Source organism: Anoplophora glabripennis, unplaced genomic scaffold (genome assembly GCF_000390285.2).
Source record: "Anoplophora glabripennis isolate ALB-LARVAE unplaced genomic scaffold, Agla_2.0 scaffold1157, whole genome shotgun sequence".
NCBI classification, from domain to species: Eukaryota; Metazoa; Arthropoda; class Insecta; order Coleoptera; family Cerambycidae; genus Anoplophora; species Anoplophora glabripennis.
The window spans coordinates 85,396-97,274 of NW_019419137.1; the positions used below are offsets into that span (position 1 = coordinate 85,396).

At 33.8% G+C, this 11,879-nt stretch overlaps 1 protein-coding gene across 1 annotated transcript in view; it reads right to left on the reverse strand.

Moving 5' to 3' along the window:
* Window positions 1-11,879, reverse strand: part of LOC108913585 (leucine--tRNA ligase, cytoplasmic) — a gene marked incomplete at its 3' end in the record, with an annotated part of 82,868 nt that overhangs the window by 60,881 nt on the left and 10,108 nt on the right. The window contains exon 5 of the mRNA XM_018719151.2: window positions 8,573-8,817. Within this exon, the coding sequence (XP_018574667.1) occupies window positions 8,573-8,817 (245 nt within the window). The remainder of the gene's footprint in view (window positions 1-8,572; window positions 8,818-11,879) is intronic.

Sequence of the window (11,879 nt, forward strand, 5' to 3'; positions counted from 1 at the left end):
ATAGCGATTGAGCCAAACGTGCCTTTCAATTGTTGCTCATTTTCGTTCTACAGTTAAAGTTGAAAAAATATTTTCTTTTTTTATCTATATTTTAAGTATATATGGACCGATTGCTTTGAAAATTTGTAGTTTTACGTTTTCTGAGGTGGCAAATACGAATATGCAAATAGTGTCAGGGTCACGTCTAGGGGGCACTAGTTGTACTGTCCTGTCAATGTAAAAATATGTCTAACCTTTTATATTTTACAATTTTGAATTTTTTAACTAGAAATTATTGAAATGCGTTCAATTCTAATTAAAAATGGTATACTTGTTACAAATCGATAAACTCAACTGTTTTCGAGATACAGACATTTTAAGTTTTTGAGAACGTCGATCTATATTCTATCTGTCTTTTGCACTTGGTAGGGAATAGGGAAATGCTTTTTTAGTGAGTGTAAACGGACTTGACTTAGCCGTCCTTAGAAACCCATAGCATAAGTGTAGGCGAGGGGTCTAATTCCGTGGCTAGAATAAATTTATAAATTAAAAAACACAATCGGGACATTTTGTAATAATTAAAATGGATCAAAGTGCTGGTTGTAGCAAACCGTCAAAAATATTAGATATGATGTTCTATTATCTTTTTTGCATGTTCTCTATATCTTGTTGCCTTTTACACAGACACGCCAATGGATTTTCGTTCACCACACGCTTCACCCTCCTTACTAGTCCAAAAGCTAGCGATGAGTCAGTCTCTATAATTTCGACCGTGGAGTATATATGTATTTGACAACAAAATTAATTTTTTTAAAACAAAATATATGTTAGATACAAAATATAAAAAGCATCACACAAACACTAAAAGTAAAATAGCAGCACATAGGTGTAGAATTGCCTTCAGAATTTTGGAGAAAGTTTTCGACAATTTTGGGAAATATTCTCGTTCTCAAGGCTAAGAAATATTCTCCAAAATTCGTGAACATGCTCAGAAAACAAATGAGAACTTTCTCATGAATAACTGTAATTAACAGTGATAGTGTAGTGATTAATGCAACTTCCTTTTTTATTTATTTGTATCAACAAGTACATTAATCTAAAGTTTTTATATTTTAGAAGTCCCAATATATTGAATATATGATATTGTAAAAATAAGACGCATTGTATTTTAATGTTTTTTTTTTAATACAGTGACCAATTCTAAAAATTAAAAAAGAGTTGCTAACAAACTACAGATACAGATGTTGTTTTACTAATTTCTATGGCGTATGCAAATGATTATTATGGGGTAAATAAATTTTTATTCCTTACATACTTTTTTAAAAATCAAATGCTAGTCAATATTTTTCCATAAAATATAAATAACCAAAATCTACAATTATATTATTTTTTTACAAAAATTTAAATAGTACATTTCTGGAAGTTTACTGTTATGAATAAGAAAAAGGAATTACTTTTTTCAGGTTTATTTATCAACACTGAATTTGATCCAAAAGCTTTGGGGGTCAATTTACCTATATGTATATTATTCAGGTTCCTTCTTTTAATTAACTACTTGTTAGGTACATGAAATAACAACTTTATTTTTATTTTATGAATGACAAAGAATACTATTCATATATCAAGCACAACTGTCAATACTGTCAAACAAAGTACAATTGTTTTTAAATTTAAATAAGTACTCAACACTATACTTACCCGGCTACACCCTTTGAATACTTTCAACATAATTACAACTTAATTACTGATTATTAAAAATACTAATTCAACATTATTTGTATGTTTTCTTTAAAGTACCTACATACTTAAAACATATTTGATTTATTTCAGATTTTTGTTCAAAAGGACAAAATTGGGAACATAAAAACTAAAAATTAGAACTGAAGTTATACCATTCTTATTAAAAATTGTCAATATGTTTTATTATAATCATTATCTAACAGAAACCGAGTATAGAGTATGTTCTACTGGTTGTAGATATAATAAAAGATGTAACAACAAATATCAGAGCCTCAGTTTGTAGCCCTTTGCCCTGTATAAGCCCTAGATGTTCATTACATCCTTTACAATTGAACCAGTATTCGGGGTCCATATAGGTCATTAATGAATATGAATACCTTGTTTATATGATCCTCTATTACCAGGTATAAATAATACTGGAATTCCATCAAAACGCATACTTCTAACCTTTGTGGTAAGTGTTCCTTCACTATATGCATATAATCCATATTTTATAAACTGCTCATCCTTTTTGTTCGAAATTTTCTAAAAATAATAATTCACAATTTTGCAGGTGAATGAAGAACTATAAACTTTGAGTTGCATTTAATTATTGTTTATATTAATTACTTATGGGGAATGGAAATTACAATAAAAATGTGTTATACTCCTATAAGTATAAAAAATCCTTCAAAGATTAGACATGAAATACAATTGCTGATCAATTACTTAAAAATCATTGAAGATAAAATGATGTGTCTGGGAGGTAATCCTACGTGAAAAATTTATCCCACGTCTTATAATAAAATTACTAGAAAGGCAGGCAAACTTCGCGTCAGCGAAGTTTGACCTTTCTCTCGGGCCTTCGGCCCTAGGGCCGCGCTGCGTGCGACTCGAGCACTGTTCCACGGTGCTTTCTCTGTGGACTGGTAAATATATAAAATTTTCCCAAAAAAAAAAAATGCGACCCGGCCGCGATTCGAATCTTGGACCTTCGGCTTCGCAGTCTTGAGTTTACAAAATGATCTACGGCGATCTAATGCTGGGTGGAGCCTGCACGGGCTATTTGAACCGTTGGCTCTCCGCGAATGTAAACAGAAAATTGAAAATGTTCAATCAAGTTTTGTCGCCACAGTTGCGTCTCTAAATGATTGGAACCGATGCCTTACAGCAATGTAACGACTCACCGTGGCCAGATCGTCCGGGAAAACGCGTCAAATGACAAAATTTATTTTGACGTCTTCACTGACGTCTGTCTCCATCTCTGTTTAAATATCGGATATACTCGTTACCACCGAGATAGATCCTATCTCGGTGGTAACGATATACTTCGGGTATCTCACTCCCACCGAAAAAAGTCAATTTTCGGCGAGGACTCTTTTTAAAGTGAAAATTTCACATAGAAGGCGCGAACAGATCGCCTTCAGAAGACGACCAGAGAACACTATACCAACGAGAAGCGACAGAATCGGCGGCTCCTTTGATGTTTTGTGGTCACGCTAGAGTCGACCGATTTGACGGAAACACAATCGTTTACACTGAGAGAAGTTACACTTTCGAATAGATGTACACTGAACGAACAGCATCAGCATCAAACATTGTTCATATAATACAAGGATAACTGTGGTAAAATGTAGAAAAATTAGGTATAATATATAAAAAAAATAAAACACGATGTTTTACAACTAATATTTTTATTAAACAGATATATTTTTTTGCAATATTTGAAATAGTTTTTTAAAAATAGGTACCTGACAATGCAATAACTTCTTTGGGACAATCTTCCATAATTTTTGCCTCTAGCTCTTCTTGCCCATTTCTAAGTTGAGGAAACGGTATATGTATTCCGTTTGGCAATAAGGTTATTTTTACATTCCCTTTACCAATATATTTGGTTTCGAAATGGTGTCCACAAAGCCTATAATTCTTATACAGGGTGGTCCGAATTTTATGCAGGAAACTTCGAGGGCAGATAGATATCTTTAAAATAATATGTGTTTGCCTTATAAACATAGGTCTGGAACGGTACCGTTTTAGAGATACAGGTTGTTGAAGTTGGCAAAAAAAAATTGATTTTTTGTTTATATCTCCGGAATCTATTAACCGATCTCAATAAAATTTGGTACATATAATGTATGATAATAGCCCTTATATTCCCTGAAATATGAGCTTTAAAGGTTCAACCAGTAGTGTACAACTGGACAGGGGTTGCCCCCTTTTTTACAAAAAACCTACGCCACTGCATTTTTTACATGTCATTGTAACTGATTTATATTTTAATGCACAAAATACGTAAAAAAGGTAACTTTAATTTTTTCCCTAAGATTCGCCGTTCTCAAGTTATTCATACATACAATCCCCTTGTGGCAGACACTTCTAACGATAATATTAGAAGAATATTTGTTTATGTTTAAAAGTAAGTGCAATTTGTAAGCACATCAATAAAATAATTTACACTCCTTTCTACACCCATTTTTAACAATACAATACAAAAAAAAATCCAGGTGCAAAATTCTTGTTTGCGTTTCATATATGGTATTCGTAGAGGGGAACATATTATCCATAAACTAAAAGATAATAACTCGTTAGGAGGATTTTGCATGCAGTAGTTTTATTTCATTATTGTTAGCAGAACTCCATCATATCTTATTATTAGATATATGGTATTAACTTAAAAATATTACTTGCAATTTCTATTACTAAACTGATTTATTTCCATGGTAATGTTTTCTAAATTGATCCTAAGACATTTTATGCACTGTGTCCCAAAAGTTCCAAAACAGCAAGATATCTAGATTAATAGTGAATTTAAGGTAAAGTTCAGATATACTTCAGAAAATAAGTACATTCCTTTTATCATTTTTTGACGTGTCAAATGTTTACATTTACCCCCCTTCCCCACAAGGTTCCCTCCTTTTTTTTAATTGCACAGTACGGCTTGTGATACGTCATTTGAAAGATAATTTCATTTTCTTTACAGTAATGTAAAGTTTTCTGGAATATCTTAGAAAACAAAGGAGTTACAGGTATTTTTTCTTAAATACACATCTTTATTAAGAAATACAAATGAGAAAATAATATTACGCGATTATACTTTGAATAAAAAATCTATTTTAATAAATGTTCAAATTGTCTCCCACCCTCAATTTGGCGAACATTCCAACCTATAGCAGAACAATGTCACAACTTATTAAACTCTAGTATTACTTTAGTAATTTGTTAAGATTCCTCAAATATTCTGTTTCTCAGGGCATCTGTATTTAATGCCTTTGTTTTATGAATATTATTTTTTAAATGTTCCTAAAAGAAGTAATCTAGGCGTGTCATATTAGGAGAGTATGCTGGCCATTCTGGAATTTTATAGAGGGTAGTTGAATAAGCTACAGCAGTTAGGCCCCATTGGGCCCCTTGTACTTCCTCCCATTAGAAGATCAATCCACCTGAGCCGCTAACCAATCTATTATAGAGAAAAAGGTGGTGACGCTGCTCAGAGGGATCTCTCTAATATAGGCCACAGAAGGCCAACGCTCTCCTAACACGGATTCTCTTTTTGACGAGACGGCAATGCATTCACATAGTACATGTAGTACTGTTTTGTCTTCCTGTTCGCAGTCCCTACAAAGAAGTGTTTCACACTTCTTCATGTTGTGAAGGTGCTTTTTTAGCCGACTGTGTCCAGTGTTTTCAGATGTTTTCCTTGATAATTTCAGCATGTGCTAACAACGCAAGCACACTGGAGGGACCGGGTCCAAAAATATTGAGGCCAGATGCACTCCTGGCTAACTTGTTAACTTCTTTATTGCCATTGCACCGCTTGTGTCCTTTGACCCAGCATACAGATATGCTGCTGGAAACTGAGGCCACGACCAGTGCCTGGTGGCATACTGACCTAGTCATTATCTTACGATTACGTAAGATCAGAAGTGCTTGTCTAGTAGCTGTGTTGATTCTAATGGTTTTACCCGCAGAGTGCCCACGGGCAATTTATTTAGCTACTATGGTTATAACTGCTAATTCCGTTTGTACCAAGGTAGCATGTCTATCCATTACCCACTGATATCCGATATGCAAGGATCTAGAATATATTCCACATCCTGGAGACATTAATTACATCTTCGCGGGCGGTCTCCTCCTTAATGAGTACAGTGTAGAGCTTGTCGAACGCAAACCGGGGAGAAATACTATTAGCGTTTGCCTGCAGAAGGGGCATCTTCCTGACGACCCCGTTCCATAGTCGATTCCTAACTTCTGCGCATTCTTCATCCCTTTTGAAATCAACGTTCTTCGAGGCGAAGCATGGTTGTCAAGGCCACTTCTCTTAGATAGATATCCGGACGTGGCAGACACAGCATTACCTCCACTGTTATGGTGGGTATTGTTCGCATAGCTCCAATTTAGCTGTCGCTTTCGGCCACCAGACGACAGCCCCATAATTACCGTACATACACATTACCACTTTTGGTTTCATTCCCCAGGTTTTACCGACGGTTCTGCGGCACTGCTCATAGGATATATAAGCCTTTTTTAAACTTCTTTCAAAATAAAAATTCCATGTTAGCTTAGCATCGGGTGTGATCCCTAGGTATTTCACATCAGATGCAATGCTTAGCGTAGTGTTTAGGAGAATTGGTGCCTTTATTGGCCCCAATTTTCTCTTCCTCGTGAAGAGAACCATCTACGTCTTTCTGGGGTTGATTGATAGAGCATGGTCCTCACACACTTTTCAATAGTTCTTAGAGTTGTTTGCATTCTTTGGCATAGAATCCCTTCGAATTTTCCACTAATCAGCATAGTGAGGTCATCTACATAAGCGATGGTACAGATGCAGATTTCCGAGTTCAAGTGGCATAGGAAACTGTCTAGAACAAAGTTCCACAGCAGTGGTGATAAAACATCTCTCAGTGGACAGCCCCTTGCAACAATTTCTCTCGCCGAAGCATCTCCCACACTGATTTATCACAAGCCATACTGTGTAATTAAAAAAAATGGGAGTAACCTTGTGGGGGGTAGGGAGGGTAAATTTAAACATTTGTTTGCACGTCAAAAAATGACAAAAGGAATGTACTTTCTGAAGTATATCTGAACTTTACCTAAAACTCACTATTAATCTAGATATCTTGCTGTTCCAGGACTATTGGGACACAGTGTATATTTTTGTAACTTAAGATATTAAAGTGATATTAAAGTGAATCATGATGCTCCCTGGATCCGAACAGGCTACAAATGTGAAAATAGGTAGGCAAACATCAGTTTTACTTTAACTCATCTGGTAGTGTAGCTTATAAAACCAACTCTGTTTATCAATATAGGGACTTTACTAAAGATTGTACTGCAGCATCTTCGGGTAAGACAATAAAGGACCTACTTCGACATAATTTAAGCAATTTAAATTAGGACCTTGAGAAAAGTCCAAGGCAAGAAAACCATATACAAAACATAAAAATTGCAGCTACTTACTTGAATTTAATCTTCATTTTTATTAAAGAAAGTTACATAAAAATTTAAATTATTCAAATTAGGAAATTAATTATTTATTAATTCGCATTAATTGAAACTCCAAATCGCAGATTTCTTAGAATAAATTGTAACACTAATTATTCCTAATAACATTTTTATCCACTTTAGTCACAATACTAAAATTCTATTAGTTAGTAATTCCCATAATATCAGTGTATTTTATTATGGAAATAAAAAAATAATAATAATTGGAAAGAAACATTTGTAACATGGTTCTTAAAGTAACATCAAACAGTAAATTGTGTTCATGTTACCAAATTGAATTTTTTATAAAAAAAAAATCAGTTCTATATTTGGAACAAGTTTATATTTTTTATAATGTAAAAAAAATCAATTGAAATTGGTATACGTTGCACAATTAGAGCTGTCTGTATTTCATGTACAGTACTAATATTTTTGTTATTTTAATAAGGGTACCACAATGTCATGTAAAATAGAACAGAATTTAACACAGTACAGCTGCAGTCATTTTTCATTCATTTCCTCGGCAACATACATTCTGTTAAAAAAGTATTCCGAATTTTTCATTTAAAAATTCCATGTAAAGTAGATTTAAATTTATTTTTTGATAGATAGTTGGTAGCACTGTACTCTACTCTGACGCCAAGTTTGAGCTTAATCTGTCAAGAAGTTTGTCTACAGCTGTTAATCCTGATAGTCCACTTAAATTGTATTTCGTGATATTTCCTAAGGATAATATCAACGTCTTCAACTGAAGAAAACATTGATAAAGTGAGGGATAGGGTGCTTGCAAATCTTCATTATAGTTTGAGATAACTGGCATACGAACTAAACATATCTCATGAATCAGTTTGCACCATTTTAGTTGGTGTTCTGGGTATGATAAGTGTCGCAGCAGGGCTGGTTCCAAAAGAGCTGAATTTTCTTCAAAAAAAGCATCGCAAACATGTTGCTAAATTTGCTTGGAGAAGGGTCGATTATTTCGACCTCTTACAAAAATACTTCTGGGTTGAAAAAATTTCAAAGTAGTAAAAGAAAAATAATTTTTAATTTTTGGAGGAGCGTAACTTTTTAGGGGTTTTCTAAACAAATTTTATACCAAAGACCCCTATTAATTTTCATCAGAGAATAGCCCCTTACATTTTTCAGTGTTACTTACATACACCCTGTATAGTGTTTTATTGACAAATTTCGGATACTTTTTTGACAGAATGTATATTAGCTGCCCAGATTATCCAGAAATATGTGCCCAAAATAAAAAAAGCACAGTAATGTTCCTCAATTTGTTAAATTATACTAGTAATTATTTTGCTATATCTATTTGCTTCCAAGATATGAATTTTAGAATAAAATTTATTTAAAATACAAAGAAAAATTGCGTTTAAAATATAATTACCTTAATTTAGTTGGATAAGGTTTTAAAACTGTCATCTTAATTAGAGTATACTCTTGTGGTCCGACACCTTCTCCTGAAGCCCTGTCATGATCCATACATGGTTGACCATCACGAATTGAATAAATCGTATATCGTTTACCAAACTGAACTTTATTTCTTTCTTTTAATCTTATAAACTGCCACCTCACAAAGGAATCATAAAAAAGATTTGCATCTGTAGTAATAAAAGTTCGCCTCCAATCAGTCTATGGAAAAATAATATTTATAAATATGTACTAAAAATGAAATCTTAATAGAACACACAATATTTATTATAATAAACAATGTTTTGCAAGATATAAATAAAAACACTCACTTAACCTCTTAACTGATTATGACGGATATATATGCTGACTTAAAGTCGTTTTGCAATGGTTATGTCGAATATACTCGCAGTCCAATTTGTGTAAGAGCCTTTCACGAAATATGAGATTTGATCAAAAAGTAACTGGAATTTTCAAATTACGCTTGTATCTTGTTTTGATCAATTTGCATGAGGCAATTGTTAATTTGTTTTTTACTTTCTATTATTTTTTCTAACGTTAATTAATTTTTCGTTTTGTTTTTTTCCAAGTAATACGTAGGTACTGTTGTAACTATAGATTTGGAAAAATATTCATACAAAGAACCTTGAAGGAAAATTGAGTTTTTGTAATTATTTCTTAGAATATTAGGGTTCCATATTTGTGTATTTGTGTAAGCAATAATTAATTTGTAGATTGAATAAAAAAAAAATGATATTTTTTTATAATTCAAACATTTATATTGTCAAACCTACACAAGATATCAAGATTCAGAAAATGACTGTTTTAATGAAAACTTTCAATGACATACGAGGGTTGTCCGTAAATTAAGGTGTCCAACAAGCTCCCGTTGCGACGGAGCGGGCTAGCTTAAATCTGACAACAGCACCGTGTTCCTTGCTTCCCCCACCACTAATCTGGCTGGTCACTACCTCGCTGTGGTGATCAGTCTTGGTTTAGCAGCCGTTAACGATGGAAGGAAAAATTCGACGCTCCTGCCAAGTGTGAATTGCGTTCGATAGATCTTATCGCCATATTCGGGTGAGAAATCATAGATCATCCTCCTTACAGCCCTGATTGGGCCCCTAGTGACTACTATTTGTTTCCCAACCTGAAACAACACTTGGGAGGAACGAAATTCTCCAGCGACGAAGAGCTGAAGGCAGCCGTCGATACCTTCTGCGCGAGTCGGCGGGAGAGTGGTACGACGCGGGTATGAATAAGCTCCCAGAACGACTCCAAAAATGCATTGATCGTGACGGGGACTACGTTGAAAAATAGCTAAAAGTCCAAGGTTTCAGAATATGTACTTAGTTTTGCAATAAAATGATGTTTACTATTTGAAAAAACATTGGAGATCTTAATTTACGGACAACCCTCGTAGATTATGAATTTTTAACATTATGTTATGAAAAATTCTTGAAAATAAATGAAAATCACAACTATCTCAAAATTTTTCACCCTTTACTGTTTACCATGCCAACATTCATTTTAGAAATCAACAAGCAAAAAATGTAGTGTTAAAAATAATAGTTATTTGTTTAACTAGTCAGTAAAGTACAAGATTTAATGCCACAGCTTGTATTTAATAGACGATGTGTAGCCGAGTCGATTAAAACAGCCAAGGCATTAAATCTACTTTACTGCCTAATTAAACACATAATTTTTTCACCAATCAATTTAAGTTTTATCATAATAGCAAACAATACTATTTATTTTATATTGTTAAAATTGTATGACATTTCTTTCATGAATAATCATAATTTTATCAGGTAGTTGTCTGTGAATGCTAAGAGATGAGCGTTATTAAGTAATATACTGGGTGATTCAGCTAAAACTCCGCGGGCTGATTACTTGGAAACAAAAGAAGATATATACGTTCTGCGAGTTCTATTTGTTAAATATACAGTGATTTTATTTTTGTGTAGAGATAATGCCATTGGGATGGACGTCGCCGGCGTCGGGACGCCGAGAAAATATTTTTTCATTGCAGGAACTTTAAAAATATAACTATCTAAAAGTAANCATCCATCCATCCATCCATCCATCCATCCATCCATCTATTAACCTCGGCCATATTTTTTTATATCTCTTATTTCTTTATCATTTGTAATTTTATCAGAGAAAAAGTATATATTATATGTGTTTATATGTTTTATAATTAAAAGAAATAGATTTACGTGTGCAGAAAATAAAATACAACTTTTTTTTACAAATTTCAACAAAATTTGTTATTTGTTTTTATTTGCATGTTATTCTCCGTGCTTTTTATTTGTCACATTCAGTGATTTAAAAAACAAATAATGAAAAAATTTATTTCTTTTCAAACCGTCAGATTAAGAAAACCCCTCCAAATAATCGTCAGATTATGGATCAGCACGACTAGGGCATCAAACTGAATCATCTATATGAAAATCTGACGCGCTCGAGTATTTCAAAATGGCGATTTTTTTTTGGTTTTCAAAAAGCTGCCACGAGTTTGCGTCACATCCGAATCGTCAGTCTTTTGAATGGGAGCTTCGTTCGGGTTCACTTAACATCCCTTCTGAATATCTGACGCGCTAGAGTAAATTTTTTTTTCCCCATTTCCGTACGGCCGCCCCCACCATCCAAATCGGCAGATTAACATATCTCCATCATCGGAGACACGTAGAGCATATACACTATCAATATCTGACGTGCCCGAGTATTTCCATGTGACTGTTTTTTTTTTTACATTTTTGAAAGCCTGTAGACGCTTCCCCCACCGGTGACAGGGTATACATCATATAAAATTTTTTTCTTTCTACCATCTAATCTTCAAAATCCAATAGGTCCCGACGACGCTCGAGTAAATCCCTGTTTAGCATCGTGGGCTCCCCTACTATAAGGGGGATGAAGCGTGCCGGGAACGAAAATCCATTGGCGTGTCTGCGTAAAAGGCAACAATATATAGAAAATATAAAAAAAAATAATAAAACATAACATCTAATATTTTTTACGGTTTGCTATAACCGGCACTTTGATCCATTTTAATTATTACAGCATTTTAAAACGTCCCAGTTGTGTTTTTTTAATTTATAAATTTATTATAGCCATGGAATTAGACCCCTCGTCTACGCTTATGCTATGACGTTTCTCAGGTCGGGCAAATCAAGTCCGTTTACACCCACTAAAAAAGCATTTCCCTATTCCCTACCAAGTGCAAAAGACAGAGATAGAATATAGATGGACGTTCAGTGTAACTCAGTCTATAGACGATTATA